Source organism: Anabrus simplex, chromosome 1 (genome assembly GCF_040414725.1).
Source record: "Anabrus simplex isolate iqAnaSimp1 chromosome 1, ASM4041472v1, whole genome shotgun sequence".
Classification (NCBI taxonomy): Eukaryota; Metazoa; Arthropoda; class Insecta; order Orthoptera; family Tettigoniidae; genus Anabrus; species Anabrus simplex.
This window is the reverse complement of record NC_090265.1, coordinates 870,325,647-870,352,311: the sequence shown is the minus strand read 5'-3', so window position 1 is coordinate 870,352,311 and position 26,665 is coordinate 870,325,647. Positions and strand designations below refer to the sequence as shown.

The window sequence follows — 26,665 nt, the reverse complement described above, 5'->3', positions numbered from 1 at the left end:
CAGATGAATGATCATTTCTCGATTCCACAAGGAGCTTTAGTTAAAGCCTCAATTTTTGGTCCAGGCACAAACATTTCCTTATTCATAGTAAGTATGTGCTATTTGTTAAATTCTAAGACGTTAAGAATATCACTGGATATCTTCCAATTTACGTAATAGTAACTAGTCTGATCCAAAGAGCATATCAAGAACTTTACCTTAATTTATTCATACTATGCAACAAACGCATTTCTCCATCTTCGTTCCACCAAACGTCTGCCAGTCTATTGAGTCGCTGCACATCTATTTCATCCACAGAGCTTCTCTGACTAAAACACAAAACAATTTTTAAACAGTTAATTCATAAATTCATAAAATAAGCTTCATGAAAAGTTTGAAAGAAAGTAAAAAATAAAAGTAGTAATTAGGCTCATATTATACATTAATCATACAAAAAACAATACAATAATTCTTAATAATGTTCAAAGATTTGGGATGTCTGAATTGGTTTTAATTGTAATAACTGTAAATATGATACAAGATGCATGGATTTAAAAAAAAAAAAAAAGGTTAAGAACTACAGACTGTGTGCATCAACCAATCGGGCCACCTACAAACCGGTTTAGTCACCCATGCAATTATGAAATAGTCAACATTTTGGAAGATGATGAGTAAGTCCGTAGTGTTTGGATACAAGTTGGCACTACTGAGATCACTAGGAGCTTGTTTATCATTTGTCAGTTGTCATTTGGACGTCATTTGATGGTACGGAACCTTCATAAAGCCTTGTGGCGCAGTATACTCCAGACTTGCGGAGTTCAGATAGGATGATGTCTTCAGTGATGGACTGTTGGATGTCCAGGACAATACAGGTGTACATGTTGGGAGGCCGACTTCCGACTTGGTGTCTGGCCTATATGCTTTTTTGGGTCATCTGGGTGCGATGGTAGAGTTGCGGCGTCACCCGGCCGAATCAAAAATGAAGAGATAAGGGTGTACACGGTCAACTGTTGTAACAGACGGCAAAAACCGTGTTGCTCCGTCTGTGATGACCCTGTGTGTCCTGTGTTCCGACCCCAAAAAGTATTCTTTCTTACATAGGAAAATTGAAAGCAAGACATCATGAAAGAAGAAATTGCCACCATTATCTTTACTCCCATTGGTCTATGTAACTTCTTTCCGGCTAGAGGTCGCATGCGCGCCACACCAACCTGCGCAAAATAAAAACACTCGCTCGTCAAGAAAAAAATGTAATTTAGTAGCTCTAACCTATCTTTGTAAATCCAGGCCAAGCTCTATCATGAGAACAGTGGCCCCCGGCCACATTCCCTTCGAGAGGCTCTTCACTATCGCTGCAGAGCATACTGCCCGCACGGCAATAAAAAAGTTAATTTAGTGGTTGTAACATATCGTCCCGCCTTTGCTGGCAGGACCTAGTGTTTACAGTGCACTATGTCTTCTGGTATAGGCTAGAGCAATTTTGTTACTTTCGTAGATCTGTCTCTGTCTTATCCTTGGCTTTGACAATATGAAAGTGACTGAGGTATGAGCGATGCCAGTAATGCCAATCCTTATGCAGCCAGTCCCTGCTATGAATGGTGTGAAAATGTTGCTCATAGGGTCGGTTGGTGTATGCATTTCAGTGGGCTTGGCAGACTGATATGTAATAGCAACTATGGCCCGGTGAGGAAACCAACGGGAAACTACCTCACTCCTCATTTGCCTAGTACGCCTCTTCAGTGATGGCTAGGCTATCTATGACAGCTGATGGCAGAGCTGTTGAGGATCCCACCAGCGGCATCGCTGACGGACTGAACATACATACAATATATCGTCACATTTTCTCAACAGTTGTGACAGCATCACCCGCCGCCAAGCCTCCATGTGTACAGCGAGGCGAGTGTAGGGTGCGCCATGCCCGGCTCGGTTGGGGAAGTTTCACCCAATAAACAAAGCATAAATTAGTACATAAAATCAAAGTTAAGGGTTCAAGCACTGATTTGTGTTGGCAAACAAACACTAGTTACAATTCAAGTTAAGTATTGTAGTAACAGTAGGCCTACTAACAAAAAATCTATAATAATGCTACTGGTCTTACAACCTACCATCTAAGTTGTGTGTGTGTTTGAGTCTTCAGTTCATAGACTGGTCTGATGCAGCTTCCATGCCACCCTATCCTGTGCTAACCTTTTCATTTCTACCATCTAAGTTACTTTTACAGTTTACTAGCCTAATGTATGTGATATCAGAATGCTGAGACAGAGCTGCAATTCTGAGCCATGAAATGGCGTATGGCCTCCGGAGAGGCCTGGTGCAGGTCTTTTTCTAGTAGACGGCCTATTAGGCGACCTGCATGTCTGTGAAGATGAGTGCCCTACCTAGAATGATTTCTAATGTTGAATACGCCACACACACCCAGCCCCCGAGCCATTGGAATTAAAAAAAATCCCCGACCCGGCCGGGAATCGAACCCGGGACCCTCTGAACCGAAGGCCAGTACGCTGACCATTAAGCCAACGAGTCAGACATTCCGAGCCATATAAAGTACATTAAAAAATCTGTAGGGATAAGATACTTAATTTGGTTATAACTCTTCTATGTGACATAATGATTATTGTTGTGTAAGCTGGCCAAAAACCAGGCCCTATATGCGACAAAATGTGAAAAGTGTTGGTGGGTCCTCCTACGATAAGTACTATTTAAAAGTTTTTCAATGCCTCTTAACTAAAATCCTGTATCTCCTGTACCCATGGTTTGATTATGGAAAAAGGCACACCTTAAGACAGAAGAGAAAAACAAATTTCCCGAATGATCGATTTAATGTACTGACCAAGTGATTAGGAAAGTCAATTTTTTTAAATGTTAAGAGTTACACCTCAAAACGCTATCTGTATATACGCAAATAATAACTCAATTTAGGACTTTAACATACTGTAGGCCTAACCTGAACACGAGTTTAACTTCAAAACTTAAACCACGTTGACAGCAAAAAGAGATGAGTCTCATGAAAGAGAGAGAGAGAGAGAGAGAGAGAAGAAAAAAACAAGCTTCTATTCTCAAGGAGCATGACCTTGACGTAAAAATAATAAACAAATTACCTGAATCGAATTCCGAATGATGGGATCAGTTTGTGTACGTTCTTCGTCCACACAGCCATTGCGTCAACTTCACACCTTACGGGGATAAGATAGACTCAAGAGGAGAGACAAATAATGGAATCTTCTTAACAGAACAGTAATTCACACGATATAACTTGCATGTTGGAATATGGTTTCATGACACCCAGTTTAACACACTTTTACTCTCAGACTCTCAATAACATGCCGGCTAACAGTTCTCCTCTTCTTCTTACACCTTGTAAACAAATACCGAAGAGTACAAGACAAATACGCAAAGAGAACATTAGTTTCAATTGTTACAACTTCTGATTAGGGATGCCAACGAAACCTTTCACCCTCAAAAATAAAAGTGTTATGTAAGCGATGGTCAGAGATCTCAATGGCGGTGATTTAAAGTCCTGCTAGTTTGAATCAGAGAATAACAATGTTATTGGCTTTACATCCACTAAGTACTTTTACGGTTTTTCGGGGACGCCGAGGTGCCGGAATTTAGTCTCTCGGGAATTCTTTTACGTGCCAGTAAATTTACCGATACGAGGGTGACGTATTTGAGCACAGGACTGAGCCAGGATTGAAACTGCGAAGTTGGTGTCAAAAAGCCAGCGCCTCAGCCCGCCTTAAATCAGAGATACAGTCGCAGCTGTTGCACTGTTCAGTCGAACCAGAGTAAGGGAGCCAGAGAATGGATTTTAAAATTAAAAAAAAAAAAAAAAAAAACGGACAGCAAAAGCTATTCAAACATTCGAGTCCAGGATTTGTGAACAGAGGAGGGGGGAGGAACTTCCAAAAAACAAAAATTATATTTTGAAATACATTTTAGATAGGAAATGTTTTTTTAAAATGAAGTAGTTTTAGAACAGTAGCCTTCTAGCATGTACCTTTTACAACTCAAAGGATTAAGTTGAGAGGTCTCTGACCGAGCTCGATAGCTGCAGTCGCTTAAGTGCGGCCAGTGACCAATAATCGGGAGATAGTGGGCTCGAGCCCCACTGTCGGCAGCCCTTAAGATGGTTTTCTGTGGTTTCCCATTTTCACACCAGGCAAATGCCGGGCCTGTACCTTAATTAAGGCCACGGCCGCTTCCTTCCACTTCCTAGGCCTTTCCTATCCCATCGTCGTCGTATGACATATCTGTGTCGGTGCGACGTAAAGCAAATAGCAGAAAGGTCTCTGGTATTCCTTATCTTCTAGTACCGTACCTAGGATCGTTCTAAGAATTCTTCTCTCTCTGATTTCCAGTTTCTCTATCAAGCCTTTTCTATTTAGTGACAGACACTCCGTGGCATACTGAGTTTCCGGGTAGATAACTGCTGTGTAGTGCTCCAGCATTAGATTTAGTGACAGGCATCGCTTTGTGTATGTGTTCTGAACACAGACATATAGATTACTATTTTTACTATTTATGCCTGTGATTTTGAGTCAGTCGATAGGCCAATTGCAGGTTATTAACTCTCTCAGATAGTTGATTATATTTCTTATAATATTTGCAAAGTTGCTTATAGCCAAGAGATCTTTCATTTAGTACCGGTACTCCTAAAGTAGGGCCTACAATATAATTTTCATAAAACTTAAGGGTACGTTGTGAAGTTAGAATAAATAATTCGTGAGATAAACTACCGGTACCACTATTAGCAATTAACAAGTTAATTGGCAGTCAGAACGAGGAGATAGTGAGACTTGGGAAGACCAAGTACGATTTTAGACCGGCTAGCTTTGTTACATTAATCCAATATACAGTATATCTAATAGCTGAAATCCGTCAAGACATGACGCACTGACACAGGTAGGTCTTACGGCGACGACAGATTAGGAAATGTCTACAAGCGGGAAGGAAGAGACCGTGTGAAAATGGGAAATCACGAAAAACCATCTTTAGGGCTGCCGACAGTGGGGTTCGAACCCACTATCTCCAGAATGCAAGCTGATAGCTACGTGACATAAACCGTGCAGCCACTTGCTCGCTGCATTCCTTGTAAAATTACCTTTTGGCACTATTGCAACGTTAAAATATAGCTCTCTTGACATTGCAACATTTAACGGCCACCGCTGAAAACTGGCTGAGGTAAGTAAATACTTTCAGGTCCCTTGGGGTTTATTGATCGTGATACAAAATGCCAAGCGAATTGGAAATATATGCCTCTTGGGAGAAAATGGAAGTGTTTTATCGGATGTTGCTAAGTCTATTCGAGGAATTAGAGCTCTACATCCAGCTTTATCTCCACTTTTTAATTCCATATCTAAACAATTTTTGTACATACTTCTTACAATTAGGCCCTGATCTGGTTCCGTTTAAGAGCCGTTGGGAAATGTTCGGATTTCAAAGGAGCATAACTATGGCTCCAATTTTTAGAATAGGAATATGTAGACGCAAACGATTAATTTCAAGGAATTCAAAAACATATATATACGAAATTGAAGTAACTAGCTTTCAATTACAGTATTAATTTGTTGACGCTAGTGTATGGTTTTGAACTACTGGGTATAAGCCCAATGACTTTCAAGTTAATGGAATGGCAACTTTCGAGAAAATAATGACATGTTTAGCAGAAGTGGACGTTTTGCTATAAATTTCAATCACGATATCATCATGTGCTAAAATTCTGATTACCAATTTCTTGCAAAAATCAGCAAATTCCATTTTTGTGGTTTTGCCCTTACATTTTACGTAAGCGGCGTGCTTTGAAGAAGAGGCAAAGAGGAGAGTACTTAATACTATTATAAATAAATAATTGTATGGCGATAAACATGTGGCAAAACAGGCAAAACCTGTATGAAATCTACCCCAAGAACAATATTTTTTCCACCAGAAGAAATGGAATGTCGTTACCTATGATCACACATTAATAACAGATTATATGCCATTGGGGCTTTCTCCCACATTGAACCGTGCTAATCGAATGTCATCCGCTGCTTTGGAATTTAATTTTAATCCAGACATCGAACTCTCATTTAAATTTAGAGGAATTTTGAATGTAATGTGCACTGTTCAACTGATGGGCAGCAAAACAGCGGCTATTTCTGTCCACCAAGTATACGCCTATAGCTGACAAGCAAGACTGCGCATGCGTGCCTGTCCCCTTCCATATGCCGTATCGTGCCACCTGCTCAACGCTCTCGCGGTTCAAACGGCCTTGATGTACTGGCGAGCGCATTTGCCAATCAGAATACTACATTTTTTAATAATTTAAAAATATACGACAAGAAATTTCTATACTTTTAAAGACACAAAATCTACCGGTCAAAATCTTTCGTCAGAATGCTTTACGTTGTCAATCGGTTCAGCCGTTCTCTCAAATTCGCAGTTACAAAAATCAATCCAGTGTTTTAAATAGGCCTATACAGATTTATTTACTGCAAATACGACTCTTCCGGAGGAGAAAACAAAAATAACTAAAATGAGTATGCTAGGAAAATTATGTCCATCATTTCTTGGGATTATGCTCAGATTTTTTTTTCTCTCTGAACCTTTGCTTGTTTTCATAAGAACCGGTTTCATAAAACTCCGTTAAGGATTTAACGTCACGTGAAAGTGCTTTAACGGGATAGTTAACAGAATGACTGTTTCATCAATCTTCGTTAACGTTAACACGCCGTTAAATTCTCTATTAATTTAACGTAGCATTCTCGTCCCGTTAAGCTGCTTAACGTCGTGTTAAAATAAAAATGGCTGGAAGAGATTTTGTGTTTGGTGCTCAGGTGCTCTATAGATTAGGCCTACCTTCAGAATGCTGAGAGACAGCAAATATCACGGAGAAGAAATGACATATAACTTGAACTAACAGAAATGCAGTTTTGGAGCGATATAGGTTATCTAAACCTGTCGCGAGAAATGTACGCGAAGATATAGAAGAGAGGTAGGCCTACAGGACGAAATCACCCCTGTTTCCAATAAAACATTTGCTGATTACAATGAGACGTTATGCAACGGGGTCATTCAGATCGTTACGGGAGATATTGTGATAGTACATATATCACACCCCCGAATTATATGTAGAAGTTAGAGATATTATTGTCAGTATTCGATTTATTATTATTATTATTATTATTATTATTATTATTATTATTATTATTATTATTATTATTATTATTATTATTATTATTATTATTATTATCAGTATTTCATTTGTATATTTTGCCATTTATATTGGTAAGCTGGAATATATCCACATATGTAGGTATGAGTAATTTGTTTGCACGAGTGGGAAAACATTGCTTTAATAACTCTGGTAATTTGGTTGAGTCATGTGGCTACCCCAGTGTTTGTTGTGATGTACTTGTGTCGGGATATTCCGTGAGTCATGTATATATCCCAGCCTGATGAGATGAGCTTGTTGTTGTATTAGGGAAGTTCGTATGACTCATATGATATACCCGAGCGTTTGTTGTTGTCTTGAGACCAAGTATGAGTTCAGGGCTGGGTCTTGACGAGAGGTTCACTCATGATTGGCTGGCAAGCACCAATCCAGACGTATCATCTGAGAGGAGGGGGATGTTGATGTCTATAAAGGTTGATCATACGGCGGCAACCGAGGTGATTGTAAAGGAACGAGAAGGAAGATAACTACAACCAGTGACACTGTATAAGAGAACTACAACTGACGCACTGTACGAGAAGGAAGTAGTGCTGATACACGGTACTGGAGTGACACGGCAGCAATGGACTGTACTTCAAACGTTCGTGGAGCGTAGTCTTGTTATGTTCGTGGAAAGTGGCTGATTGTGGAGAGTGCTTGTGCATTAAGTATTGTAGCACTTGTGGCGGCCTAGCATTATATGTTGGTGAAAGCTATCTCAGACTTTCCATAATTTTTGTTGAGGATCGACAGACGTGTGTATATATCTTTACAACAAGTGTTAAAATATGTGAACATAGTAGTACAAGGTACAGTATCTGTGTGATGCGATAACTGCCGATTATGAGAATCGGTAAGTCGAATTGATATAGAGAGAGTGAACGGTATTTATCTTCATACATGTACATTGTTCATCGGACTATCTACAAATGATACCTTATTTCTCGCTTTCGTTTTCCCACGATTTTCATTATTATTGTTGTTGTTGTAAATATGGAGTCTTCCAGCAATATTTTATGTGTGTATTATATGTATAATGTTGTATGTTGATGAGGTGCTCATGCACGGAATTTGTTAAGAATATAGTTAGCTATTTTAGCATCAGTATTATTGATGAACCTAGGTGCAGTTCCTACCTAATTAGTCGTTTTCAGGAGGTTAGGTAAGGCCTGCAGCAGATGTACCAGTACGCAGCATTATCTACACGCCCTGGGATATACAGTTTATCATGCTCTTATCTAAATTCGAGGGATCCATTCTGGTGAACTCTGGCGCCCATACTACGGGCATTTCGGTTAATTATGCTTATTAATTGTATTAAGTTTTTGAGTAATTTTATTTATATATTTTTATTCATGATTTTATTTATTAGTAATTCATCAAAAAAGTTACAATATCAGTGTTGTAACTTGTAAAGGAGGGATAGACAGGCGTACTTAAACTAGTATTCCATTATCTTATTCATATGTAAGAAACAATGAGTTGAATATAAGTTCAGAGGAAGGAGAGCATACGGAAATGCAGCCTACACCATGTGTAACATGGTAGGCCTAATTTCAAATATAATTGTGCTACTGTAGTTATTAATGATCTGTCCACTTAATAACATTAAGCTTAAAAACTTCTGAATTGTAATACTAAAGAGAGATATCACACAATAACAAGAATGCTTTAAAACCGAGGAGAGATAGGTATTATTAGGTACTAATATTCCATTAACTTATTAACATGTAACAAACATTACAGTACTGAAATATAAATTCAACGGAAGGGTCATAATCACATGTAACCTACACCATGTATAACCTGGTGGGCCTAACTTCTAATATGCTTGTGCCACTGTAGTTATTAATGGTATGTCCAGTTAATAACATTCAGCTTAGGAACCTCTGAATGGTAATATGAAAGAAAAAATATCTCACACAATAACAGGAATGCTTTAAAACCAAAGCAATATTTCATAGAACAGAGATAGGTATTATACTGTACTGAAATTCCATTAACTTATTATCATGTAACAAAACATTCCATTTTGCATTGAAATATAAATTCAAAGAAGGGAGATCATAATCACATGTAGGCTACACCATGTATAATCTGATAGACCTAATTTCTAATATGATTGTGCTACTGTAGTTTTTAATGATCTGTCCTTCTGTCCAGTTAATACAATTCTGATATTGTGATGTTCTGCATCAAAAGTCGTCATTACGATGAGGCTCAACTTCGTCGCCGATTAATGCAATAATCTTCGAAGTCATCTATATACATGCTGGAATAAATATACCACCACCGGTCTCGAACCGCTCCAACTCGTTTTTTGAATAATCTTCTTTTATTTTTTTGCCCTTCATTCATAGATTGCCATACAGGTATTTCAAATGGAACCTCTTATTCCGCGCAAAAAGGGTACAGGAGAAAGGTGCCAAGTGAATAACATTATGCCCCGCACCGTTCAGAAGAGCGAAATAATATTACTGCCACACACTGCTGACTTGATTGTTAACGTTAAGGCCACGTTAGTTAACGAGCTTGGTATAGTGTTCTGTGAAACGCGATTTCTATAACGTCACGTTAAAATCTCAGCAAGGTGTTTACGAACAATCCGTTATCGGATTTTTAACAGTGGATGGTTAAACTGGCCCTGACGAGTAGTTTTAACCTCTTACAGAGCTAGGGGAGAAGTTGAATGGGGCATCTTGAACTAGCGTTACCATGGTCACGGCTGGTCATTCCATGATCAGTTTCGAAGAACGGAGAGTGTTTGGAAATATCTAGCAAACGGTTGATTTTAGTGCCTTAAAATGTTTCTCTCAGTGAAGGGGATAAAGTGAGCTGCATCCGACCCTTCTGCGACAAATTCTATATTTTGCCTCTTTTATATATACGTTGGTTTTGTGCTCCCTTTAGAACATGGGGTTCAAATTTGAATTTAACAATATAACTACCTCTACGACCCATCCGAGTGCCTCATCCAGCTTGGTGTAGATTTTGGTAGTGAAATGGCGTATGGCTTTTAGTGCCGGGAGATCCCAGGACGGGTTCGGCTCGCCAGGTGCAGGTCTTTCGATTTGACTCCCGTAGGTGACCTGCGCGTCGTGATGAGGATGAAATGAGGATGAAGACAACACACATACCCAGCCCCCGTGCCTGGGGAAATAAACCAATGATGGCTAAAATTCCCGATCCTGCCGGGAATCGAACCCGAGACACCTGCGACCAAAGGCCACCGCTATACCGCTTCCTTCCAACTCCTACGCCTTTCCTATCCCACCGTCGCCATAAGGCCTATCTGTGTCGGTGTGACGTAATGCCATTAGCAAAAAAAATCTATCTATCTATAGGCTGGAAGATTAACACAAGTAATAGATCTTGGGGAAAGGATCACAAGTCGGAAGTGTCTGTACCTTGCGCCGTTCTGGAGGAAAGTCGTGTTTTTGGAATTACAAGAATTGCAAAGCAGCGGCTGGTGGTAGGTACTGACGAGGCTGCCCGGGTACATTCATCATCCGATTGCCGCAAATTTGCCGGAATAGTGTGCCGCTAACAATTGCGCCATGCGTTTTGGGTTGGCCAGCCCGGTAGTAATTAATACCATAATCCGAACTCAACTGTCCGGCTGCATAACTGAATGGCTAGCGCACTAGCCTTCTGTCCTTCAGACTCCGGTTTCGATTCACGCCCGAGCCAGAAATTATTACATTAATAAGTGCATTCCTTTCTTTGGCTCGGGGACTGGGTATTTCTGTCGACTTCATCACTTGTACACAGCACACAGCAAGACACGACGCTCGCCACCACCACATGAAAACGCAGCATTTCTCCTCTCATGCTTGGTGTCAAAAAGGGCATCCGACCGTAAAATTGTAGCACATCTACAACCCTTTACCCTGCAGTAAGAACGGGATAGAAAGGGGTGTAATAGAAACCATTCTAGAGGCATTGCTGGTCGCTTCTCACCAAGGCAACCCGGGTTTGATTCCCGGCCACGTCCTATAGGTCGTATTCCACAAAAAAAAAAAAAAAAAAAAAAAAAAAAAAAATTGAGGTCCCGTGGCTTATAATCACAAAAGTTAAGGCCACATAAAACTCTAGACTTTTTAATAAAAACTGGGAACACAACGACAAAGCATCTGTGTACGTTTAAACCAGATTGGTCGTAGGAAATGGTGCACATTGTTGCAGCTGGTACAAATTTTACCAGTCTTACCGTAATGCTTGTAGGACGGTCCAATGGGACATTCCTACTACTGCCACAATTTGGCGTGTACACCTGCCGAGGTTCTCTGCAATACGTTCTAATATGCGGTTCTCTGCACGAAGATCACGTCTAGGCTCATCAGCTTCACGCCTGGATAGGACATATCCCGTGTCAGCTATTCTCTGCATAGCTGCTATAATCGTACAACTATATGGGATATGGAGCCCTTCTTTGTGGAAATCGTTCAGCATACATCTCTGCAGCTGCACGAGCATTCTGTCCTAGTTTGCTGTAAATTTAAATCATGTCCAAATACCCTCTCGGTGTGAAATGTGTCATGGCTAAGCAGTATGTTTTCATCAGCTGCACAATAGTTATGTCCGGGTTGTAAACATTACGTCCCAAGTAGCTTATCCCCTCCCAACGAGGCTTGTGCACAGTTTGTTGCATGGTAGCTGCTTTGCCACACGTTCTTTGCTACGGTACCATTCGAGTCATAACTTTTTGTTATTATTATTATTATTATTATTATTATTATTATTATTATTATTTACCGATAAACGCATTGAGACACAAGACAAGTAACCAGTAAGTATTTGTTCTGACATTTATTCTTAGGTGTTTGTACAGTCCATCGTCTTGCGTTTCGAATCATTGACCCTTTACATAACTGAATTCATTGTGATGTTATAGCGTAACGGTACAAGCTACAGACTTGGATCTTGCGACATTGTGATCCTGTTCCCAAAATTTATTCCTTGTGTTAATTTGGTCCACCAGTTACCTTTCACTATGTGTATAATTCAATCAATCAATCAATCAATCAATCAATCCTGATCTGCATTTAGGACAGTTGCCCAGGTGATCTGTTGCTTTCCTAGCCTTTTCTTAAATGATTTCAAAGAAATTGGATATTTATTTAACATATCCCCTTACCGGGCGAGTTGGCCGTGCGCGTAGAGGCGTGCGGCTGTGAGCTTGCATCCGGAAGATAGTAGGTTCGAATCCCACTATCGGCAGCCCTGAAAATGGTTTTCCGTGGTTTCCCATTTTCACACCAGGCAAATGCTGGGGCTGTACCTTAATTAAGGCCACGGCCGCTTCCTTCCAACTCCTAGGCCTTTCCTATCCCATCGTCGCCATAAGACCTTTCTGTGTTGGTGCGACGTAAAGCCCATAGCAAAAAAAAAAAAACATAACCCTTGGTAAGCTGTTCCAATCCATAACTCCCCTTCCTATAAACGAGTATTTGCCCCAGTTTGTCCTCTTGAAAACTTTATCTTCATATTGAACCCATAATTCTACGATGAGAAAAATATTTTTTATTTTTCTGAATATTTATTTGAAATAACAAGCTACTTTGATTTTTGAGAGTAGCCATGTTGCACTTCCAGAGCCTCGCTGTCGCGTGGGAACGAACTCACCCGCGGTAAGCTCGTGAAATACCGTGACACCTCGGTGGACTTCGAGTATCCAACAATATTTTATATTCACGGAATTCTGCGTAACGAGAGATTTTGGCAACACAGTAAATACAGAAATAAATAATCTAAATTATTCTTAAACCCTACGTGAAGACAGAACCCCCAGGTTAAATATAAATGCAGTTAAGCCTAAGTACAAATCAGGGTCAGATCAGTGGACTAGCTCCACGTGCCAAGGTCAATGGATGAAGAAAACCCGCGAAACGCCCGTGCAGAAATAATTTATTTCACCTGTTGCGAGTGTGGTAAAATTATGAGATTAACATCTAAATAAATCGCAAGTCTGTCCGGAATTCTGGAACAAGTTTCATGAAAATCGGTCTATTGGACGCGAAATTAGCAGATTACGTAATCAAGCTTAGTGGTGTGAGTAGTGTCACTCCTAAGACTATAAAAGAAACCCCCCTCTGCATATTTCTCAGTGTCGGTCTGGGTTCTGAAGCAGCGGAAGCTTACGCCCGTCGTCAGCAGAAAACTGTATAAGATTGATCTACAAATAACTTAGTACATGCTCGTGGCTGTGGTCCACATCTTCTGTTAGAAAGGGAAAATGATAGAAATTTTCTGAACTTTCGCCGACAAACTGTGAAAGCATAGGCGTCTGTTAAAGTACATAGCAGATTTTATTGTATCACCTCGGGTGTGTTGGAAAGTGTTAAGGGAGTTGGGAAGCTAGCCAGAGTAGTTCTGATTTCGTTATCTGTTGAACACCTGTTGTATTAGGGTGACTGAGAGCCGAATCTGGGGAGAAGGTAAACAGTCGCAGTCGACTGCAGAACGAAGGAGGTTTGCTGTACAAATTATAACGAAGAAAGTGCGTGATTTGTGTTGTCATTTAATAACGTGTGAAAAGACAGTATTTGTAAGATTGATATGTTTGAGAAGATGATGTCCTTTGTACCAATGTGCGGCTAAGCACGAGGTCAGCTGGCGAAAATGTAACCAGAATACTGGAGATGACGTCAATGCAGGTCTGTCTATATTTTGTATTATGTTGTAGTTAGACTTTTTTGTTTGTCCCAACCAATTTTTTTCAAGACGTGTGTCGGGTTGATATTTGTAATTATCAGGCGAGAAGTGTTATAATTTTGGTCAGCGTGTGAAAATTTTAGTTTTGAAAAATTTCACGTCAAGAAACTGTAAAATGCGACGTTTAAATCTGGTGTTAATGTTCTATGAGATATTGTCCAAAGTGAGGAAAATTAGGAAAGCGATAATGGTAAAGTAGTCGTGGCGAACGTCTTAATTTCAAATATAATTTGAATTCAGAAGTTTTTGTCGAAATTAATAATAATAATAATAATAATAATAATAATAATAATAATAATAATAATAATAATAATAATAATGTCTACCGCGGGATAAAATTTTCCTATGTTAAAAGTGCATTTAACCAGTATGTTTTACAAGGATCGCAGGCATTTAGTAAATTCCAGTGAAATTCGATAGAGTTATGTTTTATTCATGGGAAGTAAAATTTTGTGACATCGTGTATGTCGATGATGCGGAAAATCGCGATGTGTTCTTGTATTCTCGAGGTCCGAAAGTTGTAGTAACAGTAAAATAAAGAGGTGTATTTTATAATGGTTATTGTTTTTCATAAGAGGATCGAAATGTAAAAAGGGTCTTGGAAATATAAGAAAAATGGATTGAGAGCGAGGAATTTTTATATGTGGAGATGAGAGTGATAGGAATACTGAAGGTGAAAGGGAGCCTGGATTTTAAGTAATACCGCTGGGATAAGGCGAGGAGAATGAGTTTTGAGACAGGCTATGTTTGCCGAGGAAGGATTTGTGAGACAGGCTGTATTGTGGCAGGCTGTAGTGTATTCCGCTAACAATCCGAAAATTGAGACGACTACTGTGTGAGGCACCGTAGATTTCTAGTAAGATCCCAAGTGAAAAACGATTCTAGTAAAGATTAAGAACCTTGATAGTAAAAGTCAAGTGACTAGTTACGTAAAGTCAGTATGAATATTAAGATAGTCTAATGTGACCTCAAGGATAAAAGAGCATCTAGAATACACGGTTGGTGTTGTTTGACCGTGTAAATTTATTGAATTTCGTTTCACTGTATAGTCATAGATATAAATATTTGAAATTGACGGTAGGCGATTTGAGGGTTTCCAATGCGGTAATGATGATTATTATTTTTGGACAACATCCACTAAAAGGGTAGACGTGCGTTGGGAATTATTATATTCTTCCCTAAAACTTCATTGCGCATGCTGAGATCGTGTTTGAGTTGGGGGATTGTTCGTCACGTAATATCTATTTTTCGAGTTCACGTTCTTGTAATTGAGAGGAAATCAGGCGTTCTACTTGTTGAAAGTCAGATTTTCCACGGATCGTGTGGATTAATTCTCAGTTCTCGTTTGGAGTAATAGGTGCCCGGTTTTCAGGTCTTTCCTTTTTCAGTTTTTCAGTTTCGCTGTCCACTACTTTATTACTTTCTCCGAAGCAACTCTTCGATATTGTGAGAAATAAAGCAACGCTATGCAATGTGACTGCGTTTGAAACATTCAATAATAAATAATTTATAATTTTTTTATTTTTTTAGGATTTATATAAAATAATAATGTTGTCGTGCCATTTCGAATTTAATAAAAGTTAGTAAGCACATATTTGCTCCTCATTTCAAGTAGTTAGGCTCTCTTCTGAACCCCATCGTTTGGTTAAGATCGTGACCGAATTTCTTCCCGCAACGACCCATGATTTAAGAGTTCTATATTGCTCTACTGTAGCAGCTGTGGCCGACCAACGATGGAATGGTAAGTTCAAGGGTTCAATATTGTGATCTTTCCTACTTTTAAAGACACCACTCAAACACTTATTCGTCCACTAATATCATTCCACGTCATCTCTCCACTGACAACTCGGAACATGCCACTTAGACGAGCAACTCGTCTTCTTTCTCCCAAGTCTTCCCAGCCCAAACTTTCCAACATTTTTGTAAGGCTACTTTTTTTTTTGTCGGAAATCACCCAGAGCAAATCGAGCTGCTTTTCTTTGGATTTTTTCCAGTTCTTGAATCAAGTAGTCCTGGTGAGGGTCCCATACACTGGAACCATACTCTATTTGGGGTCTTTCCAGAAACTTATATGCCCTCTCCTTTACATTTTTACTACAACACGTAATGCAACATTTTGAGAAAACCGCAACACTAACCCTTATGTGTCATAGATCGACTTTACTACTTGTCTAACATAGTTATCTGTTCGTTAAATACGATGCTCCGGGCTTTGTATTTGTGTTCCCCGGCAGATGGCTCTGAATGCTTTATACCGCTGATCATTCGATAGCCTACCAGGTTTCAAACGGGCGTTGTTTTTATATTCCCCGGAAAAGAAAGCGCAGTTTTTGAGGTACACTGAAAGCATCGAATATCTCCATAGAGAAAATGCGGCTATTACTTCTTTAGTGAAAAAAAAAAGAAAGATGTGAATGAGCAAGTGGTTGTTAATTTGAATGTAAATAATTTTGTTTGCGATTACTTGACTGGACACTACTAACCACTCTTGCTCATCTCTTAGTGCGCACTTAACAGAAACTTACTTATTGCTCCTGTTCGTCGTTTTAGCTGTGAGCAGTAACAAAATGAAATATTATCGACAATTGGATGTTCTATGTTTGTATTCTACACGATCTGGATTTTTTTAATGGTTCCTTGACTGCATATTCGCTACCCAGCATAAACCTAATTATTGCTCTGTTCGTCATTTTTAGGGCTAGAAAGCATACTTGCGGTTTTAGATTTTCTTTTGTTAAATGTAAAACAAGTATCCCTAGGAGAGGACCCCCAAGAAAGAGTGGTGTTTTACGAAGCACTGCAGATTTCAGAGATCAAATTAGGCATCGAGTTAATCATTTCTGCAATAGGGAAAGAAGTCAGTTGGCTCGGAACACTAGTCCGATTTTCACCGCTTTTTCTAGTAGAATTTTAAGTTTTATTGTTTGTGCATCTGGGATGTCTTTGGTTCTATGTCTTCAGCAAAAAGGTTAGACAGTTTAGTTCTACACCTTTGAGCTTTGGTCCTAGTTAGTGTGTTGGTGCATCTGCTTTACTCTCTTTTTTACGATTTCATCATGGGCGCAATTGCGTTCTCCCGTAAATGTTACTTTAGATTTGGTCTCTGTGAGTGTTTCCTTAATGATGTTTGTTGTGTTTTGATCTAGTCGAAATTCTGCTAGTGTCCAAAGATAGGATTTTCGGTCTATGCTGTCGTACACCTTTTCGAAGTCGACAAATGTACTACTACTACTACTACTACTACTACTACTAATAATAATAATAATAATGAAAATGGAAACCTACAACCTGTTGTCCAGTCTTTGACCGGGTCAGGGATGAAATGACTGTACCATATATAGCCTAGGCTATTAGTATGATGGGGTCGCCATTCCGAAAGTGATTTATTAATGGCTGATAGACGCTATGAAATGATAACGGAGAGGGTTGCTGGAATGAAAGATGACAGGGAAAACCGGAGTACCCGGAGAAAAACCTGTCCCGCCTCCGCTGTGTCCAGCACAAATCTCACGTGGAGTGACCGGAATTTGAACCACGGTATCCAGCGGTGAGAGGCCGACTTGTTGCCGTCTGAGCCATGGAGGCTTACAATAATAATAATAATAATAATAATAATAATAATAATAATAATAATAATAATAATAATAATAATAATAATAATAATAATAATAATTTAATTAAGTTTATAATTATTAAACTTTCACTAATTACCCTGCACTGGCAGTATTTAGACATTTTGCAAGTAATTTCTTATGACGCTATCTTATAGGCAATACTAAATCAATTTACTTTTACAGGAAATGGGCGCGCGTCTGGGTGCTCTACCGTGTGCACGCGACGGTTGTCCTGGTGCCGTACTAAGTGTGGACCCACTTCTTGCTACTACTAAGTGGCGATGCGATGTCTGTGGCATCATTGTGCCCGGGCGCCAAGCAGCTCTTGTGCAGAATACTTTAGGCAACCTGCTGGAATCTGTTAACCAGGATGATCCACAACAAGTGGCGAATTTCCTGCTGAGACAACAAGGAGTTCTACCACAGACCAACCAGGTGGTTGTTGAGATGAAGCGTATCTTAGTTGAACTCTACGGACACCGCGAAGGATGGAACTGGGCAGGTATTGAACTGACACATCAGTTAGTTATTAGAGGTTAACTGAATGAAAACTGCCCGAATATTTCTTCAAAAATATACTTTAAGTGATCCTAATTCGCGGAGCAGTTAAGACATACAAGCCGGTTCCTCTGAATATTTTATCATTATTGCTGAATAGAATCATTAATAATTTCACGTTTTTCACGTTATTTTTGAAGGTTTTATACTTTTTTTTTTGTCATTTGTAACATACACAAGGTGAATTAACTAAAATTTTCACCTCAGATAACTCGATAAGAGTTAATATCGAAAATCTGTTTTTACTTTCAGTAATATTACTAAGGGTTTCAAAATAGAAATTATTGAGGGAGTCAACATCAGCCTAAATAATGGTACTAACTTTGTTTATTTAAACGGAACCACATTGTTTTGTACACATAAGATTAGAGATTTTGCATCAAAAGGGTGTTCTATGTTTGTATTCTATACGATCTGGATTTTTTAAATGACTGCATATTCGCAACCCAGCATTAATCTTATTCTTTTCCTGTTCGTCATTTTTAGGGCATACTTACGGTTTTAGATTTTCTTTTGTAAAATGTGAAACGAGTATCCGTAGGAGAGGGCGCCCAAGAAAGAGTAGTATTTTACATCGCACCGACACACATAGGTTTTCAAAATCCGATAACTTCCCCAGAAAACGGAATGTTTTCAAAAGGGGTTCGTTCGCCAGCCGCAACAGCGCTGTTCGAAATAATATTCCCTCTTAAAAGCCAGCCTTAGCCTGTTATTTCTGGTAATATTAGAGGTTCCAAGGCAAATGCTGGGGCTGTACCTTAATTAAGGCCACGGCTGATTCCTTTCCACTCCTAGCCCTTTCCTATCTCATCGTCGCCATAAGACCTGTCTGTGTCGGTGCGACGTAAAGCAGCTTGTAAAAAAAAAGTTCCAAAACCGAGCGAGTTGGGCGGGCGGTTAGGGGCGCACAGTTGTGAGCTTGCATTTGGGAGATGGTGAGTTCGAGCCCCACTGTCGGCAGCCCTGAAGACGGTTTTTTCCTTGGTTTCCCATTTCCGCACCAGGCAAATGCTGGGGCTATACATTAACTAAGACCACAGTTCGTTCCTTCCAACTGCTAGCCCTTTCCTATTCCATCGTCGCTATAAAACCTATCTTATCATGGTGTAATGTTACGTGCCAGCCTTGTTGTAGCCCCCTTCGGTATGTACTGGAAGGAACTAGTGAGCAACTGGGAGCTCCGAGCCTGAGGGCATAGTTACAGCCTCTCACCTCTTTTTGCTTTTAATTTCTGCGTGCACCTTCTGGAACACGAATCCTTTTTTTCTTTTCTTTTTTTTTTTTTTTTTTTTTTTTACAATTTGCTTTATGTCGCACCGACACAGGTAGGCCTTATAGCAACGATAGAGTAGGAAAGGGCAAGGAATGGGAAGGAATCGACCGTGCCTTAATTAAGGTACACTCAATATTGACAACTAAACAGATGAACAGTGCTAACCCGCACCACGATGTTTCTCACAACAACGACAACCAGCACTACTGCCGTCAAGCTCCAATCACTCATTCCACGTCGGTACATAGACAGAACTCCAGTCAGCACTCCAAGGCAGTACACACACACACACAGTACCCGTATACCGATACAGCGATACTCTGACACGGTGGGACATTGACGGCAGTTAACACTACTGTTGGGAGATAAGAAGAATGCGCAAACCAGGTGAGGTACGGGGCGATGGGGTTTTCACCGGCAGAGTCAGTGACGCAATGGTTACTATTAGGGCTCTCTAAAGACTACGTATGCTCGCCCGACATTTTGGTTCATTCCTGCACTACGTTGGTAAGGCCATAGCGTATTGAAAGATATGGTAAGGCAGTTGGCCGCCCCAGCCTTGTATATCCCTCTTTTTTTACTGTTTTCCACGCTAGAAAATAATGCTAAACTAACATACTGTAAAAATGCTCATTCTCAGCATTACTCAAACGGTTACTCAACAAAATTATTAGTATGTTTCGTACATTATTCTGTAATTTTTAATCGAGACAGTGATTGTAAAAGCAAGGTCGTTGATACTTTGCCTTTTAATAAACAAACTAGGCACGTACTTTCACTAGAGAAATATTAGAAAAAATAGCTTACTAATAAATCGGTTTATTATTATTATTATTATTATTATTATTATTATTATTATTATTATTGATAAGTAGAATAGGTTGTTCGTAAGATATGGGCCGCGATACCGTCAAATGAAATGAGGGACTCCAAGGTATTGATATAGGCTACTGTCATTCTTAAATCGTGGAATTTGACGTGGTAATCGGTCAGTGTCGAAAAATATGTAAACTGTGAGAGAAGATTTTTATACCATAATGACCTCAGTCGGTATTTCATGCTTGCGTGAAATTGATTCAGCGCTATTTTAAATGTCGTCGAAATAATAAGAAAAATGTGATGTACGAAGACCAACACACCCAAGTAACTGGGATTCTTTAAGTTTATTTATTTCTTCTAAAATTTAGTCCTTTCCCTTATTTACCGTTATTTAAAAAAGGACATTCTATGTGCAAAATAAAAATTTTTGGTGAGTGTTATGAATCTCATCTGCTTATGCAGTTGTAATGAGCAGAGAATTTTAGTTTATTCAACCGAACATTCATGAAACAAATGTTATGTTATTGTTATTATAAATTACATTCAAGTAGAAAATAGGAATAGAGTAACTACTTCTATAGCTGAGTCTTCTCTCCCAACCTGAAGTATTCCACTGATAATCAGTTACCAGTGACTTGTAAGGGGAGTGACCCACGAACTGTGGAAAATATTGAAAATGTTTGACTTTGGCAAAGTTAACAGTACTTTTGTTTGGACAGAGGTTTCTCTGGTTTGAGGAGTAGTAGTATTATTTCTCAATACGCTTCACCTGCTGCCCAGGCAGCACATTAAAAAAATCCCATGATATTTAAGTAATGTACTATCTCCTTTTATTACAGTATTTAGAAAAGAATAATATTCCATTCCTTGTTTACATTTTTCTCTTCTTTTCCGAAGCAGTCCCATACATTTTACCCCGTTTACGTACATTCTTGTTAAAAGTCCACAACAGCATAGGTTCGAATTTTGAAGAAGTGTCTAACAGTGTTTTTCTTTTAAATTAGAGCAGGTTGGAGAACATGTACTGGTACATTTGTCATTCCAGATTTTCTCCGTTACAAGATTTGCACCATTTTGCATTATATAATGCTTATAGCTCCTACAGAAGAAGTTACAAATTAATTTCATATCTCCATAATTTGGTTTCTTCAGACCACTCAAATTTAAAAAGAAATACGGACGTTTCAGAGCTTGAGTCAGAAAGCTCATAGTTTAAAACCTGTCTGCATATAGGCCTATCACAGATCGTGGTTTTCAATAATGCATTTGTTGTACTACCACCAACGTTAAACAAATTATTGTAACTATGGTGTTTGGATGCTGAACTCCTTTTGCCGGACTTTGGGGGCAGAACTGAATATTGAATGAGCAATGTGACTGAATTAAGGGGTGTAGTAATGTCAGTGAGAGCTGGATGTAGGTTTAAGTCAGTAGTTGAAGTTGAAGGTGTAGCAGAGGCAGTGGAGGCATAATGCAGACCAGAAGGGATTCTAAACAACCTTTATCCCGCAGTAGAGACATAACTACAATTAGGTGCAGAACAACCCATCATTATGTAATAAATATCGACACAAATATAGCACTATTCTGTCCCTGCACGCGGTGATTAAAGCAATACGTTCAATGTGACGAAGCGAACGCTCGTACAATAGGAGAAACTAGAGTTTGATCACATGGCCCATTGCGCATGTATGAACCAAAATGGCCGCTAAGTATACCCATCTTATAGAGCCTTAGTTACTACAGCAACTCCGCTACTACCCAGGTGACTTAACATTATTTTCTACTGGCAGCTCTTCGCTGTTGTCAGTTGTAATCCAGCAAACTGCAAAGTGTGAGTCAATGTTTTCGTGTAGCAGATAAGAGCAGATAAGAGCCGATCTGTATGGACAGAACGGGAAGTTCGTGCTTGCAGGCCACATTCCTCATTCTTGCATTCTTCTCATCTCTACACAGTACTGTGGTCCCAGTTCAACTGTCCAACTCCAATACTGGACTGTTCGCGGTTAGCCTCGTTTTTATAGCTTGGTAATGGAATATTAAACTATTCGGGAGCGAGCAAGTGGCTGCGCGGTTTGGATCACTGAGCTATCAGTTCGTATTATGGAGATAGTGGGTCCGAACCCCACTGTCGGCGACCCTGAAGATAGTTTTCCGTGGTTTCCCATTTCCACACCAGAAAATTTTTGGGGCTGTACCTTAATTAAGACCATGGCCGCTTCCTACCCACTCCAAGCCCCTTTCTATCCCTTCGTCGCAATAAGACCTATCTGTGTCCGCGCAACGTACAGCAAATTGTAAAAATAAAAAAAATATATAAAAATTCGACGTTAAAAATGTCAATTATTCTTCTTCTTCCTTTTCTTTTCGCATTTCTTAGTGGGGTTGCGGGTGCGAACTTCGTCTATCATGTGGACTTAGCTCTGTTTAACGGCCGGATATCCTTCCTGACGCCAACACTAAATAATAATAATAATAATAATAATAATAATAATAATAATAATAATAATAATAATAATAATAATAATAATAATAATAATAATATTTTACATCTCACTAACTACTTTTGAGGGTTTTCGGGGACGCAGAGGTGCCGGAAATTATCCCTGCAGAAGTTTTTTACGTGCCATTAAGTCCACCGACGACACGAGGCTGACGTATTTGAATACCTTCAAATACTACCGGACTGAGCCAGAATCAAACCTCCCAGGCTGGGGTCAGGAGGTCAGCGCTTCAACCGTATGAGGCACTCAGCCCGGCCATCCCTAGTTGGAAGGATGTGTTCATTACTGAGTGTTCCTCTGGTGGTTAGTAGTGAAGTTTGTTTTGTGTATGTGAAGAGGTGTGTCTTGGAACAAACACAAAAACCCAGTCTCCAAATTAGAGGAATTAATTAGATGATATCAAAATCGCGAGCCTGGCCGGGAAGCGAACCCGGAGCCCTCTAAATGGAAAGCTTCAACACTGACCATTCAGCCTAGGAGATGAACATTCAAAGCTGTAAGACTATTATATTATATTTTCTCCTTTCAGTCTCATTATATAGCTTCATTATGTAATCACACTAGTCCATGGAGTTTATATTATTTTCTTGAGAGCCATTTCTGACAAAGCATATTTGATTCATAATTAACTCTTAGTCAGTACGTAACTTCCAATAATTTTACACTTCATTTGTCGTCTTTTCTTCTATTTTTTAAAAGATTAATAAAGCTAACATATATTCTAAAGCGTATTACAATCAACCATCTTTAGACTTTCGATGTATTAATCCTTCGTAATGGACCAATAAATGCTGCCGGCTTCGTATCAAATTCAGGAGGTTTGCTTTCCTGCGGCAACTCCCAAGCACACAGTGCTGCGCAATGCAGTTTCAGCAGCGTGAGGGATGGGACAAATGGTTACTTTCCAGTATCATGTTCCTGTGTATCCGTTAGAGTGTAGTATTAGGTTGTAGTATTAGGATATAAAAGTAACATAATACAAGTTGCAGGTCAACTTTTGGGAGGAACATCCACTATACCTGCTGCCTCTTGTAGCCTCTAACCGCACCTTAGTAAGTACTTATAAATAGCAATACTATATCTTCATCTCGCTTTCTTCTCTCCCACTGTCCTATTTCTAGAAAATGTTTGCAGTCCCCGTATACACTCCGAGAACTAATACTTCGAAACCTTTATTTGTAAAAATCGCCGTGATTGCTAGGTAGTTCTGTGTATTCCTAGATGTCCAAGGATTTGTATTTAAACAGACACTCGGACCCGACATTATAAAATATGTTGATGAACGAGTGTCATATACACTACATATGCTGCCAGAATGAGAGGCGAGGAAACAGTCCTTCTATCAGGCAAAATGTAAGCAGAGTTTAATCCAGATTTCCTTTGTCTTTTTACGTCACACCGACACAGACGATGGAATAGGATAGGACAGGGCTAGGACGGAAGCGACCATGCCCTCAACTGAGGAACAGTCCCAGCATTTTCTTGGTGTGTACATGGAAAACCACCTAAAACCATCTTTAGGGCTGCCGACAGTCTGGTTAGAACCCACAATCTCCCGAACACATCCCTCTGTGGGTGGCGCTGGTAGAATAACACCCGCAGTATCACCTGCCCGTCGTAAAAGGCGACTAAAGGATCCCCAGGGGCTCTGAACTTTGAAGCGCGGGTTGGCGAGCACGGGGCCCTTAGCTGACTCCTGGCATTGCTTCCACTTACTTGTGCCAGGCTCCTCACTTTAATCTAAACTTTCCGACCTCCCTTGGTCAACGCTTGTTCTTTTCCGACCCCGACGGTATTAGAGCACTCGAGGCCTAGGGAATATTTCATTTTCATGCCCTTCGTGGCCCTTGTCATTCTTTGCCCGATACCTTCATTTTTCGAAGTGTCAGATCCCTTTCATTTATTCTCTTCGATTAGTGTTATATAGAGGATGGTTGCCTAGTACTTCTTCTAAAGCAATAATCACCACCACCACTCTCCCGAACACAAGCTAACAGCTACGTGACGCAAACTGTGTTGCCAACTCGCTCTGGAAATTCAGTATAAGTGTCTCCAAAATCTTTGTCTTCCGCCATAGGATGAAGGTTGGGAATATACGACAAATATCACTCTTTTTCCTTTGTACTGGTAAAAGATTATGATAACAGCTGTTGCTGCACTGCCTTGCAGGTTGCAGTCGATGTCGAAATTTCAGGAGAGACAGATACACGTGATGGCACTTACGATGGCTCTTCAGGACCTGATACTTGATTACCATGTACATTAATGAGAGCTGCATTAACCAGTTGATTTTTTAAACTATTATTATTATTATTATTATTATTATTTTATATATATATATCTAATTCGCTGGGGCCATCAAGGACCACGTTAAGTCTTGTTGCATTTGACACTGAACTTGGCCTTCTTTAGAGCCCAAATTTCCCTCATTCTTTGTGAGTGGGCCTGCTTACGCTCCTCTGTCCAAGGGGCACCGTGTCTTCTCTTCGGTTGCTCGTCTCGGTTTAGCCCGTTCGTCAATATTTTCTTACGGAAGAGATCTCTGTTAAAGGCGTCTTCAGCTGAGATATGTAGCATTTGCAGGTCTTCTTTGGTATTTCTAAACCAGGGAATTGTGGTTTTGGGGTTTGAATAAAAAAAGTGAAAGATTTCTTTAGTTAACTTTCTTCTGTCCATTCTTTTCAGATGACCGTAAAATCGTGCCCGTCTTTTTCTGATTGTGTCGGTAATTTTCTCTATTTTGCTGTAGACTTCCTTGTTGGATCTCTTTTGATGGATTCCATTTCTGTACTTTGATCCCAAGATTCCTCTCACAATTTTGCGTTCTCTTTTCTCCAATTCTTCAAGGAGTCCTTTGTTGGCATTTAGAGACAGGGTTTCGGCTGCATATAGAACTACTGGCTTCAGAACTGTTTCATAGTGATGTATTTTGGTGTTTTGGGAAAGGCATTTTTTGTTGTAGATTGTGCGGGATGTATGGTAGGCTATTTCCAGTTTGCGTACTCGCTCCTGAAGTGCTTCTTTGTCCAGTCCATTTTTCATGATGATCTCACCCAGGTATTTGAATTTGTCTACTCGGGTGATGTCCCCGTGTTTTGTATGGAGTTTTGGTGGAGCCTCTTTGATGTTAGTCATTACTTGTGTTTTCTCAAACGATATCTGCAAACCAGTTTGTTCGGCAATTTCCTTTAAAATTTCAACTTGAGCTCTAGTGGTTTCTATGTCGTTTGAGAGAACAGCAATATCATCGGCAAATGCTAAGCAGTCTGTTGTGATCCCCTTGGATTTGGTTCCTATTCTCAGTGGACTGTAGTTGGTTTCCTGTAATCTCACCCGCCAGGTTCTGATGATCTTTTCAAAAACACAGTTGAAGAGTATCGGGGATAGCCCATCACCTTGTCGGACTCCTGTTTTGATGTCAAAGGAATGCGAGAGATATCCGTGGAACTTCACCTTGGATTTTGTATCGGTCAGGGTGGCTCTAATTAATGCCAGCAGTTTCAAATCAACTCCAAATTCATTTAAGATGTTTAGCAGGACTTCCCGGTCAATGGAGTCGTACGCTTTCTTAAAGTCCACAAAGACAGACACATACTACTTGGACCTTAGTGTACAATATCTGATGATAGTTTTGAGGTTTTGGATCTGTTCAGCTGTTGAGCGACCTTTTCTGAACCCTCCTTGGTATTCACCTATTTGATGTTCGACTTGTGCTTCCAAACGCTCCAGGATGGCAAGTGATAGAATTTTGTAAGTCACGGGTAGCAAAGAGATTACTCTGTAGTTGTTGATGTTCTTCATGCTGCCTTTTTTGTGTAGTAGATGGATCAAAGCTATTTTCCAATCTTCGGGTAGGGTCTCCTTGTTCCAAATTTCTTCTATTTGCTTTTGCAAGATATCAAGTGATTCCTCTGGGGTATATTTCCATAGTTCTGCTACTACTGAGTCTTCGCCCGGCGCTTTGTTATTTTTGAGACGGGCAATGTGGCGCTTGATTTCATCTCTGTCGGGT

The 26,665-nt window shown here is 39.8% G+C and overlaps 2 protein-coding genes across 3 annotated transcripts in view; one reads left to right on the top strand and one right to left on the bottom strand.

The window, feature by feature from the left end:
• The window catches only part of Coq3 (ubiquinone biosynthesis protein COQ3, mitochondrial), a 39,638-nt gene extending 36,127 nt beyond the window's left edge, over window positions 1-3,511 (bottom strand). Inside the window, exons 1-2 of one of the 2 annotated variants that reach the window (XM_067136500.2) lie at window positions 3,078-3,511; window positions 198-308 (exon numbers count right to left, since the gene is read on the bottom strand). In XM_067136500.2, coding sequence (XP_066992601.2) covers window positions 198-308; window positions 3,078-3,136 — 170 coding nt within the window. In that variant the 5' untranslated portion in view covers window positions 3,137-3,511. The remainder of the gene's footprint in view (window positions 1-197; window positions 309-3,077) is intronic. The other variant, XM_067136499.2, reaches the window with a different exon arrangement.
• Window positions 1-26,665, top strand: part of LOC136857322 (SET domain-containing protein SmydA-8) — a 143,659-nt gene that overhangs the window by 67,414 nt on the left and 49,580 nt on the right. The window contains exon 3 of the mRNA XM_067135912.2: window positions 17,683-18,001. Within this exon, the coding sequence (XP_066992013.2) occupies window positions 17,683-18,001 (319 nt within the window). The remainder of the gene's footprint in view (window positions 1-17,682; window positions 18,002-26,665) is intronic.